Source organism: Microplitis mediator, chromosome 4 (genome assembly GCF_029852145.1).
Source record: "Microplitis mediator isolate UGA2020A chromosome 4, iyMicMedi2.1, whole genome shotgun sequence".
Lineage (NCBI taxonomy): Eukaryota > Metazoa > Arthropoda > Insecta > Hymenoptera > Braconidae > Microplitis > Microplitis mediator.
Window position 1 is genome coordinate 5749429 of NC_079972.1, and position 25157 is coordinate 5774585.

The 25157-nt window shown below is 33.7% G+C and overlaps 1 protein-coding gene and 1 long non-coding RNA gene across 3 annotated transcripts in view; one reads left to right on the top strand and one right to left on the bottom strand.

Moving 5' to 3' along the window:
• The window catches only part of LOC130666912 (plexin-A4), a 163984-nt gene that overhangs the window by 108943 nt on the left and 29884 nt on the right, over positions 1 to 25157 (bottom strand). For both annotated transcript variants that reach the window (XM_057468237.1, XM_057468236.1), the window contains one exon: positions 2991 to 4306. In XM_057468237.1, coding sequence (XP_057324220.1) covers positions 2991 to 4145 — 1155 coding nt within the window. In that variant the 5' untranslated portion in view covers positions 4146 to 4306. The remainder of the gene's footprint in view (positions 1 to 2990; positions 4307 to 25157) is intronic.
• LOC130666916 (uncharacterized) lies at positions 11246 to 13675 on the top strand. Its single transcript, XR_008989764.1, has 3 exons — positions 11246 to 11984; positions 12050 to 12534; positions 12636 to 13675. It is a non-coding gene; the product is annotated as an uncharacterized LOC130666916 (long non-coding RNA).

Below are 25157 nucleotides of genomic sequence, written 5' to 3' on the forward strand. Positions count from 1 at the left end.
AACGTGATAACGAAAAAAGCTGACAAAAAAATGTAAGTAAAATGACAGCAATAATAAAAAATAAATTTAAATATATTATTAAAAATAAAAAATGTCTGGCTTTTTGCCAGCCTCGATTTTCATCCGGATATTAACGGGACGTTAAAAAAAATGATAACGACAAAACATTCTTCCGATTTTTCGTATTCATGGTTTTAAAATAAAAAATAATATAAATGAATATGAATAAAAAAAAAAAAAAAAATTTAATGTATAAGATGCTGAGGTAAAAATTTTCTATAATCGAAGTGACGCAAGAATTCTCAGACTCCGCGAATATCTAATTTCAAGCGTAAATCGAATTGCCGATATAAAATATCCGCGGGCTTGAACACCCACTCGCTTTGCTTGCTCTACTCGAGAAATTAATCGAGTTATCGAAGTAGATAAGGTTTCCTACGCTGTGTTGTTCGTTGAGCTTTAACAGGTCCAAGGAAAATTCGATTTACCAATATATATAACTATAAAACTAAACTATAAGCGTTTCTTAATTTTTAATAATAACCAACAAACTGTGTTACCATAAATAGCACAAAGTTTTACGCTAAAAGTATAAAATAATTTATAAATTTATAATTCAAAGGGGTTAATTCTATTTTAGTACTTAACTGGACTATTTATTTATTCAAAGATACGTGTGTTTTCGTGGGAACTAAAGTTAATAATTTAAAATAAGTATTAAAAAGGCGAGCAATGTTATATATAGATGAGTAATGGCAGGGTCGATAGACATAAATGTCCAAATGATTCACGAGAAACTCCATCATTACATTGTATAAATAATTCTACATCAATAAAATTACGACTGAGTGAGCATTAGACCGACCCGATTTCCCAATGAAAATTATCCACCGTCGATCTGTTCTCTAATGCTAGCGACTAATTGGAACTAATCGTCTCGTTTACTTTTTTTTCTTTCTCTCGTTACTTTTTATTATTTCTTTTTTTTTCATTCTATTTCTTTTCATTAATTTCTTGTGCACTTTTTACTTGGACTTCAATTCAACCATTTACTTTTTTATTTTTTATAAACCTAAAGCCTGGTGGTTCTACTACTGCTGCTATTACTCGAGCAAGCAAATAAAACCTTTTCCTTCTGTTAACTTTTTTCATATATCCCCGGGGAACACTTTGACAATCGAAACGTGAGGTCCTAACACCAGTTCAAGGTCACTAATAATTTAGTGTTTCGATACGAAAAATAAAATTTATTGCTTCGAAAGCTTTTTATTAAGAAATAATCACTTACTTTGATCATAAAATATATAGATATATATTATTTCAAATTTAATACATTTCCGATTATTATTTAACTTCCTCATGTTGACGGCTGTTTAAATTTTAAATTTTAAAAATTAAACCGAAGAATGTTTAAATATTTATAGAGTAAAAATATATATAAATAAAAGTTTATAAATTATATATAAATAAAGATTATATAAATCTTAAACAATCATAACATAAATCAAGAATACTTTATAACGTACACTCAAGAACCGCGCATGAGTAAATTTAAAGTACGTATAGTGTATTTTTATGTTAGTAAGTGATTTACGTAATGTTTATATTCATGATGAAATCATACATGGACCACGCTTATCATACTATTTTAATATATTACTTTTTTTTTTTCATCGCGATAAAAATCTCAAACTCATCTACGACGACTTTTGACACCTTTTTGTTGAAAGATGTCTTATCTGCAGATTATACACAGACTCTAAAGAGCAATCTTTTTGCAGTACTCCAGGTGGTCTACCTTTTTACAAGCTTTCATAATAACAATATAAATAAAATAAAAAAAAATCACCTGCTTAAAATCAAGTTTCTGAAGCCTACAATTTAAAAGACAATCAATAATAACAATAATGATAATAAATAATTACCGATCAAAAAAAAAAGTATCAGAATTATGAGCAATTGACGTTGAACAATAGATTAATTATTCACCTCTGACAATAATGAATAACTTGGGAACAATGGATAATTGATAATATAAGACAAGAGAGAGAGAGAGAGAGAGAAGATAAGGAGTCGATTCACCTGAAGAGATTGGCGTCGTCGCCACGGGGATGATTTTAATCCCTGCATCACAGAATGTCGCAAGAGATCATCACAAGAATATATGCATGTGTGTGAATATGTATATGTATATATTGCTCAACTGTACCCTGTTAGTCGACGACATCAACAACTATGTGAATAATCACTGAGGATATACATAGTTACTATCATAATCTCTAGTCTATACCTAAGTCTACTAAGATTAATAGGTTATTATATTCACTTATATACATATATACATATATTATTTTAATAATAAATCACAGTTAGCATATGGTGTGACGTTGAGAGTACATTTAGAATAGTCTTTGAATATAACGTGCGAGAAAGATATTATAGTTTAGCTAATGCTGGTGCTGGTGCTGGTGCAGTACCACCAGTTCAAGTAGCATCAATGCCACCTGTTACGTAAATACAGGTGCACTAGACTACCACCGCGGTATATATCGACTCGTCGCCAATTGATTTATCCCCCTAATGGACGACGAGGACATATCGAATGATCTTGGTACTCACGAGCCAACTACTTCCTTGAGAAAATAAAGCTAGATGAATAACAGAACGAGAACTAAGTAAATGACACAGTATACTTATGTATATGTATATTATATATATGCAACGAAAGATTTATTTAGCTATTTACTGTATTTAATTTATCGTTAACGGATTTAATCCTTTGTCAAGGACTATGGATCCCCGAGATCATTCTTGGAAATCACACTCATTTTATATCATGAGCTAAAAGGTTATAAATGTGTACAAAGATAAATATATATGACGTTGAGAGTATACATAGTAGGCATGTTTACCTTGGCAATGTTTAATTATTATTTGATAGTGGTGTATATGTATTATAAGTAAAGTATTATAAATAAATGTTTACTCACCGTAAGGACGCACTTGTGACTCGGCGATATGAACTCTAGGCCCCGCTGGCCTTCGCCGCTGAAACATCGCTGAATATTTCTCATGAATTTTCTACGTATACTCTTGAGCGCGTAGATACACAGAGCAGAATCATTACCCGGTCGTTGGCTATTTGGGTCATTGCTTTCGGCAAATACTGCATAAAGTACATCATCTTGTGCAGTAATACCAAGCGCGCCGGCTAATACTGACCCGGCTTTACCGACATAAGCCGCCTGTACTAAATTGTAATTGCGTTCTTCGTTTTTGCACTCAACCGGTATCTCAGTGTAGGAATAGTAATGCATGTCATCCTGACAGAGTCTAACGAGTTTTGAGATAAAGTTGGTAGCTTCAGTGTCCTTCAACTGGGTGGTAAAGAAGTAACTGAAACCTTCACTGCTGAAACCGTATATGTAGTTGATCGGATAGCGTTCCCTTGAGAGTGAGTTTACGTATATTCTCGTGCCGGTCGTGACCGCGGACTCGGCGATGTTGAGCATCTTGTCTTTGTCGAGGGATCTTGAGCTGACCGCCGGGACCTCTGACCGGTAGGGTGAATTTGCTGTGTACGTGACACCGACATACATGACTTGGGATACCGGTGGATTTGGTGGTCCTGGCGCAATGAATGCCACCGTTGAGGCCGTCGCGTTGTTTGCCACCACCGGGTCTTTAACCTTTTGCACTACATCTGTTATGTTGTGTAAATTTCTCACATCGCATGTACCCTGAAATAGACTATTGCACGATATCAAACGGCTTGTCGTGTAATCAATTACCAACGCTTTGTTTACGTTGTCTACTTTACGTTTTACTGTTTCACGCGGACAATCGAAACTCGAGCAATCAAGTGCATCTTCTTGGGGACCGGTGATTGCTTTCACCACGAGATTTAGGTCCGGTGAAAATTGATACAATCGATTAACAGCCCCGACGTAAACACGACCAGTATTTTTGTCAACTACCAAATGGTTCATACGCTGAACATCCGGATCGTAAAATTGATGAACGATATCGGTTGAAGCGGCACCGTTTATCAATGTCAGCTGTTCAAGTAGCAGGAAAATGTTAAGTATAAGCGGCAATTGCCGCCAATAGCGCAATAACACAAGACCCACCACCACTGTCGTCATCGTTGCTTTGCCGTGATCTTATTGATGATTATAATATTTATAGTAACGGCAAACTCCACTTGCCAGCCCCTCTAAACTACCTTCCTATCCTACGGGACGGGATTTTACCCGCCCCCCGCCTCCACCGAGCTACTACTTAGTCTGGAGCCCACCTCGTTTGCCTGAAATCAGAAAGTTAAATCCTCAATTAGTTATAAAGATTTAAAATTTTTAAATATATAATACATGATAATAAAATTTTACGGACGGGTATTTTTGCTAATAGGGAGGATGAATATTTCGAGTGGCTTATGCGTATTTTCATTTAAATGAAGATGAAAAGAAAAAAACTATAATAATAATAAAATAAAATGAGTGAATAAAACTCATCAGAGGTTGTATAGACAGGATGATTGAGCCTCGAGTGGCTTCTTTTTCCGTTTTCTATATACACTTAAAGTCGGTGCTCTCGAGGGTGATCTCTCAAGGGCGATGCGCGTTACAGAAGAGAGAAACCGTACGCTGGTTAACGAGGGCCAGTCCTCGTGGGCGAGTGTACTAACGAAGTGCTGCGGAGGTGGAACGACGACAACAACTACGACTAAGACTTGGACTACAAGGAGGACAACGACGAGCTGGGGATCGATAGTGACTTTGGATTGATTTCAGTTGGTCCCCGTACCAGGCAATGTCTCAAGGGTTCCACTGTAGTTGCTAGCTGCTGCTTCTGCATCTCTATTCACATTATACTCTTACTCTTTCTCCTGCTCTTTCATTCCGTTCCGCCGTCCAATCTCCACTAAGACTGTGGTAGGTACTCGGGTATATCCACCCATGATGGACCGACCCGGCAACTCCGATCACCATGAAATTCCAACCTCCTTTGCCGAGATCCACTCTTCAAGATATGCGTACGGAGAACTTTGGTTTTTTTTTTTCTCTTTCTCTCTATAGATTATTTATTTACTTTTATCATTGTTATTATTGTTTCTATCCCCGACATACTAGAGTGTTTACTGGCGGTGGTAATCTGACAGACAGCTTGCCACAAATATCAATCGTGATATACTCGTTCGGCGCTTAACAGTGACACTAACGAAGGCACCGTTATTTTTTAACGCGATTCAATCTTCATTTAAACAAAACTTTTCTTTGACATTTGCGCTTGAGCGACTAGTACGGAACTAGTGTAAAGACAGGTCACGCATCGATAAATCTAAAAGCAACTACTACACTACTGGCTTGTGGTTTGCTAGCTACAGTACAAGAGTGTGGTTTAAACTCAAGTTTTAGTGGTGAGCTAGACCAGACGCTTGTTGTGGATATTATAAAATACTCTTTTTATCTTTTATATCTATTTATACTTTGATTATTTTTATTTATTTAATACTTTTTTTTTCTTTTTTCATCACGAAATGGTCAATAAATTGGGTGTAAGTACAAGAGAACGGAGGCGAAAGTTTTCAGATGGGATTACGACACCGGGTATATAAAATTGTCTGGTCGATGAGCTTGTCTGAAATACCAGAAGAAGTTTCGTCTCACTCATTCTTCATTCTTTTTCGCTCACTCTCGGTTCTGCCGTTGTCTCGCGCACCGAAAAAGGAAGCGGAAGGACGCGAAGCGAAGGTAACGAGAAAAAAAAAAAAATCACCAGAGACACAAGAGTAGAGTCTGAGCTCTCATGAACCACCAGGGATTTATCGACGAGGTACCAGGTGCCTTGGCTGGTATTTCAGCTTTACAGTCTCTACTTTTAAAACCCACTACTCTGCGTATTTAAATGATTTGTTACATGTATAAAAATAGTGCATAACAAATAGCAATTACATTTATTCAAGTTTTTAAAAGTATGATAATATATTTTTAATACACTCTGTTAAAATTTGTCTGTCAGTATGCGCCAGAGCAACTTATTTATTTTTACTTGCATTAACCGTTAGCTTAATTTTAAATCGATGTTAAAGTTTAACGAGCACGTGCTCGCGATGTTAAAGAGATGCTCCAGAGCGTCTGTGTCTGTGTGTGTGTGTTGTTAAAACGAGTTGAAAGCCAGGTCATAGGGTAGTGGGATCGCTAAGAAAGTGGATCATGTACGCAATCACTGACGCTTCGAATATTCCTTGACATAAACTCGAGTCAAGAGAAGTCGAGTCAACGTAACCAAGACCAATACTAATAAGACGACGACGTCGAGACCTCTAAGCCACTGAGTCGTGATTAAACAAATTCTGTCTCAGTTAACATCGCTTTCTCTCTCAGTTGATTCTCAAGCAACGATGATGATGATGATGATGATGATGATGATGATGACGATGAAGAGTCTACACCACGAGGAGGGAGGTCCTCTGACTCGAGAACTCCCAGCGACTTTGTATATACCGGTATCAAGATCGCGCACGTGGCGCAGATTAAACTTGTACTCTCTCATTAAAAATCGTTACCCTTCAGTTTAATTGTTACCGTGTCAATTAGTTTGTTGTTCAAACTACCAACTACATCAAATTAAATAAATTAAAATTAAAGATAAAGATTGAGATAAAAATATAAATAAGTTTTTAAATATAAAGATATTGAGTTTATTTTTTTTTCTCCATTAGCATCCAAGATTAAGTATTCAGAATATATATTTTTATCTCCAGGTAACTATTTAAATGGGCTTTAAATTGGACGTTTAATTTATTAAATACTTATTTTAATATCGGTTTATTTTATGAATTTCTAATATTTTTTAATAAGTAATCAAGGGAATTATGCTAATTAAAATGATATATTAGTACAAGATAATATAGTTGGTAAAGTAAGATATAGATATATATGTATTATACATCAACATCAAAGTTTGAGTATCAAATTACTGGCACAAGGAGAGAAGTAGTCGTAGTTATTGGAGGTGACACGCATAGCAACGCGGAATATTACATGACGTTAATTAAGTCTGACCTTTGTTGTTAATTAGCGCACAAGTGGCACGTGGATGCCACGAGTTTAGTATGAGAAGAGAAGAGAAATGTTAAGTTTATACTGTCGTAGTAGACATGCTCGTCTCAGTCTTGGTCTTTGTCGTCTCTTGTCGTTGATGTCGATGTCGTCTTTGCAGTCATGAATGCATGGATGCACTTCTTCAGCTATCACACAACAACACGTATATACATCAATCTGGATATCGATATATCGTCTCGGTAAAATACATTTACGAGAAATGCTCACAGGCTTCTCAATTCCCTCTTATACACCAGACTAGTCTATATACATATATATTTTTTAGTGACACGATCGAAGGAAATAAAATTTATTGTGAAAACTGTCAATCTTACACTGAATATATAAAAATTCCATGAAGTAAAGGGGTGTAAATAGATTCGAATGATAATCGAAAAAAGTTATTTCATAAAGTTGTTGAAATATTAATAAAAAAAAAAAATATATATATGTATACTCGGCAAGTACTAAAGAATTCTCTTGTATGAGAATGGAATTTTAATATCCGGTGAAAACGAATTGCGCGGCACTTAAATTGACGGGTAATGTTTCTGGACAGGGGTAAAAGTAAGTAACGGAAAAATAAATATAAAAAAAAAAGATAGAACGAGTGTATAAGTATGAGAATAAGAAAGGGATCAAGAAGTCGGTAAGTGAAAAAAGGTGAGAATGGAAAGAGGAACGGGACTATATTGGTCAGGGCAATAAGACGTTGGATAAAAAATAAAAGTACGTCTGGGAAGTTGGGAGTGAATAAGAAAAAAAAATCGTTGTATGGATACAATAAAGTGAGAGAAAAGAAAGAGAATAGGATCGTACGGTGGAGATCGTTACGAGTGTGTAAAGTACCTTGGAGGGAAACTGGCTTTTAAAATAGCGATTCGAGTAACGAATGCGATCGCCGGGCTAACTTGGATTAAGCTTGAGGCCATATAAACTCCGGCAAGCGGAAAAGGAAACGGGAATAAAAAGAGAGTCAACGTCTTGGGTTGGTTATGTTATAGTTCACTTGCTGGGGTCGTCTTGGTATTAGTCTTGGAGCTGGAGCCTCGTCCTCGTGTCCGTGGTTGTCGTTGTTGGATAAGAGCAGTGCTAGTATAAGTAGAGGTGAAGTAGAAGGTGGAGGTGGAAGTAGTGACGATAAAGAGGTTAAATTCCCACGTACGTAAGGGGAGACGCGTTAATGGATACCCGAACGAGCAGAACAATCGTTAAGAGTTGAAGTCAATCCTCTATCTCCCTCTTAGCCACAAGATAATATTTTACGCGCAAATAAGAAGCTCCATGTGATCCACAACCACTATTATACACTTCCGTATGCATCTTCGCTATAAGGTTAGAGTACACCAGTGTTTTATATCTATATATATATATATATATATATATATAAATAAATACGATAAGCCCACGGGACAAGCCATCTCTTAGGTCTTCGTCTACTACCACTACACTTTTTCTTCCGCATTTTATTTAGTTTTATTCGCTGATGCCGTTTTTACTAGTCTCTTTTTTTATAAGTCCTCCTCCCTCGCTGTGCTTTAATCTCCTTATTTAGAGCTCGGTGCGAAGATTAACCGTATCGTCGGTGAGGCACGGGCGAACTATCTGCAACCGGTTTTCCCTCTTCGCTTCTCCATACCATAATAAAGCTAGCTCACTTGCTTACTTACTTGCTCTTTTTATATTTTAAACTCTCTCTCCCCTGCTGGGCGTCTTATTCCACCTATTACATTACGTGTCGCGCAAAACGCCACTTTATTTTTCCCAGAGAGCGCAAAGCAGTTTTCCGCAAGTACAGAACTACAACTACTGGTTGGAGTTCGCGTATAAACTACCGTAAAGTCAAAAAGAACCAGACGTTATTTAATTAATTTCTCTTTTTACTCTTCTTACATTTATACTCATTTTTTTATTTCTCTTTGAGCTTTAAAAAATTTTTACGTCTATTATATATCTATATATTTTTTTCTATCCGTACTTTCTTTTATCTTAACGATTGTTTTTTTTTTACTTTTACTTAATTCAAATTTTTTTTTTTCTCGTTTAAATTTTAATTCCCGTCTTAGCAGGATTGTTAAATCGGTGTAATTTCCTTTTTTCAGTCTGTTCACTTAGCCACGGCGGTCCTTAGACCGAGCGTCGTCCATCGTCGAGCTTCAAGGAACGGCGCAAGAAACACGGAGGTCCTCGTTGTCGTTGTCGTCGCTGTAGTTATAGTAGTTGTGTATAATGTAATTGTATGTATGAGTATATCTCTATGCACATATATACATGCACCATTCGTTCATGACAGAGATAAAGAGCTAAGTCCTTCAAGGCTTATATACCTCAACGTTCCGACGTCTTCTCGCGTCCGTTGAATTCCGTCACGAGAATCCGCTACAGAGAAACAACCAGGGAACCCAAGAAAACTTTATATCGTTGTACCTAGATATACATATATATATATATATATATATATATATACTGTTACTATATAATACCATATGAGATATCTAATGACTGTAGTTTACTAATATGGTCAATGAGAAATTAAATATAATAGAACGGAAGCTCTCTTTGAAGATGTGTATTAAGGATGTATCAAATTAACGACAAATTGCTGAGTACAATAAAAAAAAATATTATTTTATAATTTTAAGACGTCAACAAGTTTTGAAGTAATTAGAAAAATTTTTAATCCGACTTTAATTAAAACTAATTATTTGTATAAAATGATCTAATAAGAAATTTTTGCTCTGTATAATTATAAAAAAAAAAAAATTGCTCAATTAAAAATTTCCATTGAAATGACTTTATAATACGTCTCTCATAAATTTAATAACATGGCTATTAAATACATCACATTATGAAAATAAAAAATAGTAAAAAAAATAAAAAAAAAAGCATAACCAGAGACTTGACTGAAAAGTCCGACCCTCAAGTAGTAGAGGACATAGCGCTTAATGCTCATTCAGTTATTGTTTAGAATCGAGGATAGGCCGGGGATACTCGAGGCTAATTGCAACTACAAAGCCGGACGTCTCGTTCTCCCCGTTTACATGCACTTCTTTGTACTCCGCCCCATTGCCAGTACAGCCAGGAAGGCGCAGTGTAGCTGTACTATATAACATATCCCAGTCAGTAACAGTACCAGTTCGGAGAGTAGAGTAGCACCAGCATCAGCATCAGCACCAGCACCAGTACCAGTACCAGTGTAGAACAGAATACAGAACAAAATCCAGTATAGAACTAAGAGGAGTATGTGACGGGGTACGTGTATTCGTATTTAGCTCGGGGGCTGCCAAGCTCTCGTCGTCGTAGCCGTACATCGTCATTATTATTCCTGCTCTCGGGTTGTTCCTACATACAATACATAACCAGTACCGCCTCACCCACAGCACACATTTATACATACATTTTATATACATGTCTTTATACATATGGATGTAAATATTCGAGACCCGTTATTAGGATTATTAGTAACATACTTTAGTGATAAACTCGATATACAACATCAGCAACCACCCCTCCAGCCGGTCTGATGGAAAAGCTCTTTGACGTTATGACTACACTTGCGAAATTCAATACAATAGGCAATAAAAAAAAATAGTAATTGTTTATAAATATCAGGTGCACGATGATGTTTACAATAGATACGGATGATATCGTATTTTCTCATCTCGGAAATAATTTTGTCGAGCGCGGCAATGTGAAGGGCATAAATATCTTATCGTCTGCTGATTCAGAAGGAAATCGTGAAACGGAAGGAAGAGATGGAAATTCTACGGGGTTTGTTGTTGTATTCTATGGTTTATATAAATGAATATATCTATATATAGATAGAGGTACTGTATAACTGTATAATGAAAGTTTTGACATGGGCATTTCCTAGCCGCAAAATAAAGCAGGAAATATATAATGTATAGAGGAAGAATGAGGAAAAGGTTGATATGAAGGTATATCACTATATGCTGTATTTTATACTCTGCTACTACTATAATATATATATATATATATATATGTGTAATGAATATATATATTTTTTCTGCAAGTCGTACTAGACTTCCGTGAAAGCAGATGTTTCGTTTTACGGACGGACGTGCGTCCATTGGAATAAGCGAGAGTAGCGTTTTTCCAAGGTCCGTGCGGTGAATAAAATAAAATGATGGTGAGAAAGTGGTGGAAGAAAAATAAAAAAGTTAAATAAAATGAAAATGAGAAAGAGAGAAGAATAAAATGAGGTAGAGTACCATTGAGGTCCAAGTGTGTAAGTAGCATGAGAATAAAAAACATATAGAAGACAAAGAAAAAAAAATACATATATATGTGGTATAGAATAAAAATAAAAATCAACGAGAATGAGAAGAGCGAAAATACTGTAGTGAGTTGGCAGGCAGATCAGGGGAATGTTACGTTCGTTCGTGCGCTGGCTTTAAAGTAAATGAATTTTAAATAAAATGAATGAAAAAAAAAAAAAAAAGAAAGAATGTACAGTTAGAGGTTTTACGTTTATAAGAAAAATAACTCTTAAATAGTCTATGTGTGTTTTAATTTATTCAAAACCTTGACAAATATGTATCAAGTTTGACAATGCGAAGAGTAAATTTTTTCAAGTCTTGAATGTTTAAATTCACGTACGTTTTGTTTTATGAAAAAGATGAGAATTGAAGAGGAGTGAAGTGCAGATGCCTTGAGGCGATCAACACGAAAAAAAAAGTTCCTTTGCACTCGTTAGGTTGACGTCAAAACGTCGTGTCTTATAAGACTGTATGTATGAAGTATATGTAGTTGTACTTGTTGGTGATACGGTTGACAAGGAATGAAAAATAACGTAGGGATGAAATAATTCACAATGAAAATGATAGAAAAGGAGTTTAAATAAAAAGATAAAGATGAGTATGTATGTTCACACATGGCATTCAATAGTAAGTCTCTCTACATATTTTATTATTTATTTTCAGTGTGCATACAATTGGTAAAGGGGACCGCCGCGCGACCGATGAAGCCTCTATGACAACTGTCGTCGTGTGTTGCTTTGCTTATTATTTATTTGTATTGGATGTTTTCTCCCTACTATAGTATGCTCAATACCTACAATATAATGCTCTACTCTTCATCATGTCCCGGGAGAATCGGTGGTGAATTTTTCTGGCAGTTGGTCAGGGAATTACTTTCAGTGAACTGTTCATAAAGTCCCACATACATGCATCCTATTTTCCTGTCGGATGTTACTAAATATGAATTTAACCGATTTATATACATATATACACAACATCTATTAAGATTAAACGATTCATAAAATTCACATATGCATTTATACATATATATGTATATTTTATTTGTACACACAAAAAAAGGAATTCTTGGGTCAAGAAGAAAATCGTTTCCAAAAATAAATTCTTAAATTAAAATATCCTCTTTTCTTGTTTGAAAAAATTTTCTCTTGGTAAAAAAATTTTTTTTTTTTAATTAGAGTATATAAAGCTCTTCAATAAAGAAATTCAATTTTGATTTAAAAATATAAATTTTTGCTTTAAATGTTTTTAGTTTCTCCGAACAAGAAAACAACTTGGTTGGCTCAAGAAAATTTAGCTCTTGGTTTTAGAAGATACCAACTCATTCTAAAAACATCGTTCTCTCGAATGTAGTCGATATCGATTCATTTCGATACATCGAGTTTTTAAACGGAGGCACATTTAACTTACTCCAAGTAAAAATTAATTTATTTAAAGATTTGATAACATTTAGTTCAAAATAAATGTAGACTTCATCTTAGAACGATTAATTTTAGATTTAAAAAATAAAAAACTCATTTTAAAACTAAATTATACATCAATGTAAATAAAAAATACTTTTATTTTAAAATATAATAAATAAGTTCAATTTCAAATTAATTGTTTTTATTAAAAATTCAATTCTCAGAATATATACAATTAATTATCAAAATAAATTTTGATTCTTTATTACAATAAGAAATTTTTTTTGTTTATGAAAATAAATTAAAGGTTATGTTATTTATCCTGGCTTCATTGACACTATGAACTGCATGATACCACACTAAAAAGGAAACAATTTTATATGAACTTAGGATTAGAAATGAAAACAAACTTGATTATCTGATATATGATTAAAAACAGCATAAATAAAAATTAACTTACTTTTTTCGCGATTGAAACGACACCCTTTAACTTAACTTAAATCAGGAAATAACACCAGATATAATGACTAATAACTACAATAACTCACATTTTTACCGAACACTTCAATTCAAAACAATTTATGTATATGAATTAGTTAATTGTATAATTAATAAACTAATACTATTAGAATATTGGTGTGTAATATATAATTGCACATATACGGCGCCAGCGCTGAACAGACTCGTTTCATTTTTTTGGGATCTTCGGGCGTCTACGTGTATACACAAAGTAGTGTCCGAAGTAGAGAAGCTGCATAGACCCGAGTGCTCCTGTTATCCGAATGCTGCTATGGAAAAAAACCAAGAGCTTGATTTTCTTGACTTGAATTTTTTTTATTTTTGTTTCAAGCAATAGCCACTAGTTGGTTTAAGAAATCTGACTCCTTACGTAGAGAAGTTAAATTTCATAGAATAAAATATTCAATATACATGAATGAAGAAATTCAAAATATTAATTCAAAAAACAATTCACTTTCTTAAAATATTTTTTCTTTTTGAACTAAAATCATATATTTTTAACTTAAAACTTTAACCCACTTGGGTCGAAAAAATAACTTTTTGAATCAAAATAATCAAAATTAAGAGAAAATTTTCTTCAACCAAGATTTATTCCATTTTCCTATATATTCTCTTGACTCAAGATAATTCTCTTTGAACCAAGATAACCTTTCGGTCAGTGTATGGCATTAAATGATTGCATCAGTAATTACATCATTTTAATCCGATTTCATATTAAATCTTTATCATTTTTCAGCAAACGATAAAATATTGTTTAATTTTTATTAAGTATTAAGAGATATTTTAAACGACTAACCAAAAGTAATACATGTATTTTTTTTTCAGGTACATCAATAATTTTTAGCTATTTCCCGAGTGTCAAAGACTCCCCTTATTTATGGGTTTTATTGTTAAATGTGTATGTATACAGAGCCTTTAATCTGTATAATAAAAAAAACTATAGCTCGAATGAGGTAAAGATTTTCTTGTAGACATTAAATTTTATGTACAAAATCTCTAGGAGTAATTTCCGGTATTTTTATCGTAGTCCATGAGATTTAGGAACCTGATCCACTTAAATTTAATAGCAAGACAGGATGAGCAGACGTTTTACGTAGCTACTGGCCACCCGCTTGCCACTGCACTGAAGGTGAAAAAAATAAAATAAAATAACCATGAGGAAAAGCAAGACGCGGTTAAAAAACGTAAAAAGAAACCGAGTGAGAAAGAGTGAAAGAGAAAAACAAGATTGAGCGATAGAGAAAGAGAGAGAGTATGAGCCTCAGGGTAACTAATGTCTTGGTCAACGTCGACCTAATGAAACCAACTTGCTTGCTGCTGGTGGTTCTGGTGCTAGTACTGGTACTAGCACTAGTACTGGTGCTGGTTCTGCTACACGAACCAAACCAGAGTATATACTGCTGAGGAAGGGACTAAAGTAAAGGGTAATCGTGTGACGTCAACCGCAGACAAGACTTAAATTATCCCTGGTAACGGAAGTCATTTGATTTATAAATAAAAGAAATATTTGTATATAAATATTTTTATTTTGCTTATTTATTTATTTACTTTTTTTTCTAATCATTTTTATTTTATTTTACTTCACACTGGATCATTATTATGAATTATCATTAGTCAGAGGTTTCCGGAGAAGTCACGCGTGATATGGTAAATCAAATAAAGATTGCAGGCAATCTGCGGACAAATGTTTTAAACTTTGTGTGGTGTGCCGAGATAAAACAATAATCAAGAGAAAAAAAAAGTTTAATAAATTATGAGTAAAGTAAAAAAAAAAAATATAAAAAAATTTATTTAATAAATTACTGCTTCAACGAAACAAATCTCATTGTACTCACAGTCTGGTGAGTCATATCCGTTTGATATTACTTATAATATAAACAAAAAAATAAAACAAGTTATTTTACTCTATATAACAATAAAACAAAAAAAAAAGGATAAAGTTTAAACCATCACAGAACCGGGAGAATGTTTTCCGCGAAAATAAAGATAACCGTTTGCGTGGTTACCATCCAGAGTTGAAAGAAGAGACTGCATTGGTACGTCGCCAACAGCAGCAGTAGCTGGAGTAGTTAAAGTTGTTGCAGTAGTAGAAGTTGATGCCGAAGCTAAAGCTAGTGGCAGTACTCGTGATCTTTGTACATTGTCAGAAGACAAGTAACGCGGAAATAGTAAAGGAAAAAGTTGGATAGAGTAACTATACAGCGTCGTAGTTGGAAAAGAAATAAAAAGCCAGTGAGCCGAGGGACGAACGAGTTGGTTGGTTGGTTAGTATCTATACCATACCGACTCTGGAGTTACCGTTCGTCGCCCTTTTCAATTAATTACCCTGTCCAGTAGATCGCGATCGATTCTCTCTTGTGCGGTAGATGTTCAACAGTGAGAACGAGTTAGCTTGGATACCACACTTGTATAAAAAATAAAATAAACTAAAGAAAATAACCGTTACACAGCAAGACAAATTAAATCCTTTAAAAAAGTTCGATTGCGTTGCCATAGTTGTGCCAAGTCAAAAACTTGATGGCTCGATTGACTTTTACACTCGCTAAGACTGCTATATATATATTGCGGAGGAGATTGATTACCAATGTTGAGTATAATTGTATAAGGGATTGTACAATAGCAGCTAGTTCTATTAATTAAAAGAATACAGGGTCGTTTGGAGGTGTGAACAAAAAAATTAATTGATTATTTTTTATCACGATAATAAAGTAAAAGTTATTTTCATGTTTTGTTCGAGCAAATAATGCTCTTTAAATTACTGTGAGATTTAAAAAAGACTGCGTTTATTTTAATTTCATTATAGTCGGAAAGATATGGGTTTTTTCTTATTTAATCATCGTTAACTTGTAAATCTCGGGTTCGAGTCCCAGCGGGAGTAATCACTCTTAGATTTATAAAATAAAATAAATTTTTTTTGATAAATTCTTAATTTATAAAAAACTTTGCCAGTGATGAGTATAATAAAAATAAAAATAACAATTTAGTCTTACGTCGAATTTGAATAAAAAATGAAAATTCATAAATATAAAAAAAAATAATAAAATTTAAATGTAAAACAATTTAGAATTTACTCTCTTAGCCTCTCGAAGCATTAACCGCAAAATGACTTGGGCATTAATATTGCCATGAAGAGCACCTGGAGATAAGGTATACGAGTTGAATATCCAAAGCCTTATAGAGCCACCAACAAGAGCAAGAACAACAACAACAACAACAACAACGGCAACACCAACCAAACAAGCTAGAACGTATAACCTACACCAGCGAACATTAAACCTACAACAGAGGATGACTCTTATGTGTGAAACTCTATATATCCGGTTTCCACGGTACACCGCGAGAGAAGCGAACGCACTCGACGATAATGCAACTCTCGCGTTCGCGACGAAATCCCGTCTACTCTCTTCTACTCTACTCCACTACACTCTCTAACAGTTGTTATACGTTGTTTACTTGAGTTCGTAGACAGACAACCACGACATTGGAGTCTAGTTGGAGTATTGCTAACCGCAGTTAGTTAACGACAAACTTACGTTTTGGAATTCGAGCCACTGGCATTTACCAATTGACTAATTAAAATGTCAACTAATATATACAACATATACAGATGGACAACTCTGTCTATTGCTGTTTCCAATTTAAATTTCCTTTCATAATATTATACTCGAAATATTAATAAACCTCATATAATTTTTATTAATATTAATAATTATTCAAAATCCATTAATTTATATTTGGCGCCCGATTGAGACTTGATTACTGAAAGCATTACCATTTGCTAATAATCTACGATCAATTCGAGTGCTACTGTATATTTAATGGATCCATACATGCATATATAAACAACGTTATATTAACAAATGTATGGTTATAGATATATAGCCATTAGTTAAGGGTAAGTTAGTGTATAAACAAGAGTTTACGATTAGCCTCCAGAGTGAGGGGGCAGTTTGACATAATCAACAACTGTTTATCGTCCGCCTGGAGCCTGCGAACCAGTAGCAACTGCTTGCTGTGTTTCTGCAAAAGCAATATCACTATTCAGCCCAATGGCCCTAAACCGTTTACTTGATCACTCTGAACACTCTGCGAGTAAAGTTGCACGCATCACGTATTACTCAATGCCTTTGAGAATTTTGCGTGACAGGAAATGGTGACATGCGATCTCTGGGTTGTCAACTATCCTGATCCTCTTCAATGAGACGCAGATCGACAGCTACTTTAAGTTATAAACCTTACCGCAGAGTATCATTTGCTTCACTGTACAAGAGAGAAAGTTTTAATGTTTATTCAGCGTTAGAATTTCTCATAAAGAAAATTATGATGAGAAAAAAAAATAATAGATGGATAGAACGCTTTCTAGATACGCCACAGTATTTAAGATTAATTTAAGTAATAAAAAAAAATAAGTTTGGCAAAGTTATGTTTATAAAAGATTTATATTTTTTTATTTTTATATACTTTAATAAAGCAAGTCATGCAGAGCTAGTTTTTAAAATAAAAATAAAAATTGAAGAGACACGATCGCTTGGGTATGCTATAAATCATTTGGACTGGGTCATAATTTCTCACGGTTTCTCGTAATCCGTCTTGGCACCTAGTCACGTAGAACGTAGTTCGCTGATGCTGGTACGGGTGCTGTTGCTGGTGCCCAAGAAGCGAGAAAACGGTTTATTAGCGCGCAAAGTCGAGACTGAGAGTCAAAAGAGCGCAAGTAGTGAAACGAAGAGAAAAGAAGATGGATACTTTACTTACTCACTGGTTGTTTGTACCACCAGTGGATCGTACTTACAGCTTCACTTAAATATCGTGCAAAGGGAAAAGAAAAAAATATATAATTTCATTTAATTAAATTTTAAATAGAATTTAAAAAATATTTAAATCTACTTCCGGACGTAATAACTGTCTACCGTCGTATGTTGCATCGATTCAATATTCCTTTCACTGTCTTCCTTACATATATATGTTCAATTTATAACCACCAGATGACAATTATGACCAATGTAAGTGTGAGAGAATAAAAATCGTATTTTTCTCATGACCATGTTTTATGACTTGCGACAAATTTATCATTGAAAATTCAATTGCACATTTATGTGTATGTATTTTTACTCACATATATTTTTAATTTAAAATTTTGTATTCGAACAATGTATTAACTAATGTAAGAATTTTCAGGAAATTAAAGGTTGTAAATAAATAATTTTAATATAAATTTGTTTTCTGACAAATAAAATGTAGAAATTCATAAATTGAGAGTTCGAAACAATTTAAAAAATGATAAATGTTACATAATTGAAATTCCGTTGAGGAATTTTAATATTTCGTCGCTTGGCAGAATTGTATCAGGTGGAAAAGACAAAGGACAAATAAGTCAGGTTGAGTAATTTTTTTCTTTATTTTACACTCATAAGTATCATCTGAAGCGATGAAAAAACGTGATAAGAATTCGGTCTTGTACCACCTGCACTCTACTATGTATGCTTGTTACCTTCTGTTCACAATGTTTTACGTCGTGTCGTCATTGGTTTTTCTTTGCAACAATAGGAGCGACAACGAAAACAAAAACAACATCATCAACAACAACAACAACAACAACAACAGCAGCAGCAACAACGACAACGACAACAGTAGCAGTGTATAGTAATAACAGTAGCACGAGTAAAAGCATACGGAGTAAGGAAACAAAATGTCTCGCCTCGTAATAACTGTCGAGGCGTTTCACGGCTCGGCAACTCCTTTCTACGTAACGTGAAACACGACAACAGGCCGTACATAGAGTACCGAGCACACCAGGGCGGATATTCACCGGCGCAGCCAAACGGTATTATAATTATCGTCAATTACATTATAACGAGGAGAAGAGACTCGTTCAAGTTGGGTTTAATAAAAATAAAAAAAAATCACCATAGATGCAACATAGAAAGTTGATATACAAAATAACCTTTTAAATATATGTTGAAACCATCTATGCTATATTTATTATTTACAAATAATAAATAAAGTAAGAATGAGCTGTAAAATAAGTTGGAAGGCTGCCAGAAGATAAAGTTATAATGCGATTAACTGGCGATGGAAATTAATCGTAAACTTCTTTACGTCATCGACACTTTAATAAGTTTTCATTGTAACTTTTGTTCAATAGTCTTCTTTTTGTGCATCATCATCATCATCATTTTATTTTTTTTTCTCTTGTGTTATTCGTCTTGAGAAAATTTTATATTTTGCCGTGAGGAAAAGAGACGCGCTGTATAGAGGCAGAAAAGTAGAAGAAAACAAAGTAGCTAACGGAGGCAAGGGGTCGAAAAAAAAGAAAAAAACCAAGAGTTAAAGTCGGGATTAGAAGCCCACCGCCTGCAGCAAGTTGCCGGGTAAAAATTAGCCTTCGTGAGGAGGATAAAAAAAAATAAAGGGAAAATAAAGTAGAGCATTGCACTACTACTATTAATACTAGCTAGCTGGCTGACTAAGAAAGTAGTCCGTTAAAGAAATGACCCGTGGGGTTGAAAACCACTAGCATCAGGCGATGAAACGAATAGAACTCAGTAATCATGGTACTTCGGATAAGAAGCTTAAAGTTTAAATGAACGATTGAATTCATGGTTCATACATTCTCGAGATAAAACGTTAAAATTCAAGATGTGTAAAGAAAAAAAAGTTATAATAATAAAGAAGAAATTATTATTATTATTATTAATTCTTTGTTTTTTTTTTTGGCTATCAAATTACCATCTGACCTTATAACCATTTTCTTTGGCTTAAGTTTTTAGGTAAGAATCACCGGAATAATTTACGTCGTTACGGGTTAAAGAGCAGGAGGACTAGAGAGGGAGGATGAAAGACCGAAAGAAAGGTAATGCAAGGCAAGGCAAGTGAACTGATGGGCAAAAAATAAAACCCACAAAGGCGAACCACCAGCGGCAGATACGATAATAAAAACCATAAGGAATATAATGATAATAATGATAAATTTAAAACCAAGAGGGTAGTAATCGTGATTTTCGGTTGACTAACTAAAGAAAACTTGCATACATATTAAATAAAATAAAATAAAGTTATCTTACATTAATTTTGCGAGCAGACATCGTAAATTGTTTAAGTATAGAGACTAAAAAATTATTAAGAAATCTCAGTGGTGCAATTTAAAGAATAATTTAAATTGTAATGCCATTATATTTAAAAAATTTAACACGATACGAAAGATTTATTCACACATGCGGACACTAAAGTATTGTAAAATCACGTGGTACAGTTTTTAAGTGAAGAAAAACAAGATCGTCGAGTCACGAGTTTCTGAATCATTGACACGACAATCAACTAACTATAAAGACTCGGTCTATTGGCTTTATTCACGCTGCATAAATATATATCCCAATGATACTAGCTGTTATATATACATAAATACATAAATATATATATTTTATATACATATATATGTGTAGCTATCTGTATACCCTGTTTTTATCTAGTCGTCTAGTGTCCTATAATAAAGTGTTCCATATAGATGTCCCAACTTAGATATAAACTTATGTACATACACTGTGTTGTTATGTACATATACATTAAGTCATAACTAACTTCACACGTATGTCAAGATCTCAAGATAGTTATCTAAAAACTATAAACACAGCTATTAAAATTTTAAGACAAAATTATAAGCAATTATCTTTTAGCGGTATGTGAATATTATAACAACAGCCGATAGATAAGAGAAAAGTTTAATTATTTTAAACACTTATTACTCTTTTTTTTTTTTAATTTTATTTCTCACAACCTGTTCGATTGAATTAATAGATTAAATATATTTTTTAAAATAAATAAATTGAAATAATAATATCAGCAGTATATTTATTATCTTATATTAAGAAATCTTTAGTGTTAACAAAGAAAACTGGCAACCGCGAATCCGATGAAATCATTTTATTTTTTTTAAGACTAAAGTCACGTGACAGCGAGTCATACATTAACAACTTTGGTTGTTATCAATAATTATCTAGTTTTTATCACAAAATAAACTTTTGCGACTTTGTATTAATAAACATTGGAAGACCAGAAAAGTATAAATATGACAGCATGACAATAGATAGTAACAGTGTGTAATAATAATAAATAATAATTAAATGTAATAATAGCAAGACTCAGTGACATATAAACCGGCACACATACTTAGACAGACACCCACTTGACTTGTACTTTAAAATTAATTATTGTCGGAAATTAATTACAAAACAAGACATGAAGTAGACGTAGAACGATGAAACTAACTCTAAAAGCCCACACATTTACGCTTGCAGCAACTCTAGTTTACAACTTTTTGTTTTCTAGGAATTCACCGGCACCAACAACGAGCTAAATGCTACTGCTGCTGTTCTGCGCTCCTCTCACGTTAACGATCCAACACTAATGGAGATATAGAGGCTTTAACTACCACTGTAATCGTACATTTTCGAGGGGCTATAATACAAGACAAGTGAAGCTTGCTAACGGAAAAAAAAAAAATAAAATGAGAAGAGAAGAGAAGAGAAAAATACGTATGCTGCAATTGTTACTCAACGTTAACAATAAAACCTACGAATGGGGGCTATTATACTAATATTAATAACGATAATCATAATCAACACGGTAATGATAATAATAATAATAATCGGATTGACGTTGAAAGCTTTGAGATCGTTTAGATTGGATTTATTCCAACTCTGGCTGTGGGAAACGCCCTTCTACTTCACCATCAACGGTCCTTGTTATAGAGTCATCCTTTGAAGGTAGTTATACCTCAACAACTATTGCCGAGTGAGCTTATCGAATTACCTGTGATGTAATGGCTCCATGGAGGAGTTTAAGACTCCTGCGCATGATCACAGCCGCTTTCTGAGTCTGAGTTGTTAAAGTCTCGAGAGCGAATCTCCTTCTCTCTCTCTCACTTTATCTCTCTTTCTCATCTCTTTATATTACTGTATAATATGTGCCGAGAGTAGAGAACAAAACAGAAGAGAAGAGAAGAGAAGAGAAGAGAGACTCATACTGAGACTGAGGTTTGGAACGATTGCAGGAAAACAGAGCAAGGAAATGGTTGTGATATGTTCCAAGAGGATTTGTCCAGGATTTACATTCATATATTTTCAGATCATCCTTTCTTTTTTCGTCCTGTTTAAAAAATATACACATATATAGATATGCATATATATCATTTTATATTATCGCACAGATTTATTTTGATTAATATGAGAGTATGTGAGCTCGAGTAGGTGAAACTGGTAACGTTGAAACGGTTTGTCAGAGTTGTTACGAGCACTACATCACCGTCGCCATAAGTGTCAGACAATCCCCGACAGTAATTGTTCAAAGAGGGCGCGCACAGTGTCATTTCTCTGATGTCTATAGTCTAATCAACGGATTATACGTATATTCCTCGTGTGTATACAGTTATTCGTCAGCTTAATATCTACCTAAGAGATATTTCTATATATATCTATATACATCTATTGAAGCATGTATATAGCCATATATACATATATAGAGAGAGTATATGAGCTTCGCAATAACGGTTAATCCCTTTCAACCTTCTCTTCTTGCGTCTCTTCACTGCACTTTATATATATATACAGATATATATTTATATGTATGGTTGGTTTCGCGCAACAGTGGCGTACTATATGCAAATCAAATGTTAAAATGTATAGTACAATACGTCCTCGCTGTCAGCTCTTGGCTAATTGTGATTAATTGCTTTTCGATCTGATCCAGCGAGCTCAGTATCGCATAACAGAGTCAGTAGCATATTCAAGGTATATAGTTTAACTGTATCGACGAGATGTACAATAGCGATCGCTAGATATAATACATACTAGTTCTCAGTTTAAAAAAAAACTGATTCAATGGTATGTATACTTGTACTTGTATTTATGCGAATGTGAATGTGAATGTGATTGTGATGGAGAGATTGAGTTAATCGTTTAACTTTATCACTGTTGACCTTTAACGCTTTCATGAGATGTCTTGTTTGTTTTGTTTGTGAGTAACCAATGTAACAATTGATTTTATTTTTACACTGGGTTTTAACAACGACTTTAACGACGACAACGACCGTCTGTTAGTAAGTGGGAATTATCATGAGTGGATATCTACAGATCCGATGAAATCTACTATACTCAATTTAAACCCAATGACGGGTAGACCAAGAAACTGTCGAGCTCAATTCAATACTGGCACTATTGTTGAGATAACACAAGTTTGGTTTGTGAGTACTAATTGACCAGATAAATCATCATTATCTTTAACTGATGCTCTTTAATAGTGACCATCAATATTAACCCACGTAATATCACTAATGGCCATTAGTGCCGTACTAAAATTTATTTTAAGGAGAAAAAAAATTAAATGCTTTAATACACTGTAAAAAATTTTCGGAGATAATCCGGAGTGAATACAGAATGGATGATTTTTTATTAATTTAATTCCCTCGAAGTGATTTTCACTCCGAAGGGAAGTTGCGGAAAATATTAATTATAAAAAAATTACTAATACATAGTGAGCGTAGGTCTTTGATATTTTGAGTACGGAAATAATTACGAGCTCCCTTTCCATATATTCACGAGAAATGATTTTAAAAATTTATAAGCAGCTAATAATAAAACTTTGACAAATATAATTTTACTGAGTCACAAATCGTCGTATGACTTACATCACCATACCACGAGATAACATTTTATATTGTACCGAAATATCAAAGATTCCCATAAAAACTATGTCACTATAGCTATTAAATAATTTGATATTTTCACTATGTGTTATATATATTAAATTATAATTTAGTGAGTTATTAACATATTCTATAAATTAAAAACATTTTATTGGAAGTTTAATTATTAATAGGGGAGGGTGGGGCAGAGCGGCCCCCCTAAGCCAATTATTATTTTTTGTGGCTTTCAACCATAAGATCACTTTACTTTTGTCCTATTTCGAACAAATTTATGGACATTTTGCCAAAATTCTGAAAAAAAATTTTTTTTTTTTGTGGGGCAGAGCGGCCCCCCTCCAAAAAGTGATAAAAAAAATTTTTTTTTTCGTTTTTTTTTTTTTTAAATTGTTTTCATCATTAAGAATGTATTTCTTTCTCTTGACAACTATTTTTGGTTTTATATTACTCGAAAAAAATTTTTTAAAGCGTAAAAAATCGTTCACTCTCGATTACCTTAATTACTAATTGTTATTTAATAAAAAAAAAATCAATTCTATAATTTTACTTTATTTCAAAAATTTATCAACTAAAAAAAAAAATTTAATTTTTATAAATTTTTAGTGACCAAATTTGCCTCTTACATAGAGAAACGGCCGAAAAAAATGAAAAAATAATTTTTTCGGAAGTTTCGGCTGGTCCATTTTGCCCCAGGTGTTATGCGTAGGGCTAGAAATGTGGAATTATAATAATTTTTTTTTAATTTGACGATAAAAATATGAAAAAATCACTTTTTCAAAACTTTGGGCTTGTCCATTTTGCCCCAAATGTCATGCGTAGGGGTAAAAATGCGCAAACATATCGGATTTATAGTAATTAGGCGAAAAAAAAAAAATTTTTTTTTTGATCAAAATTTCAGGGGGGCCGCTCCGCCCCATGGGGGCCGCTCTGCCCCTCCCTCCCCTATATGAATCAATTATTTATTGAAATAATTATGTTTCTAATTAACAGCTGTTTCTATTAAATATAAATTTATTTATAATATTCCGGGCCGGAGTGAATGCGGATTGAAATAAAATCCGTATTCACTGCCGATTTTTCACAGTGTAGATTTTTATAAATCACTATTTTTTAAGAGGAAAATGTAGTGAAACGTCATTGGACAATGACTTTTAAT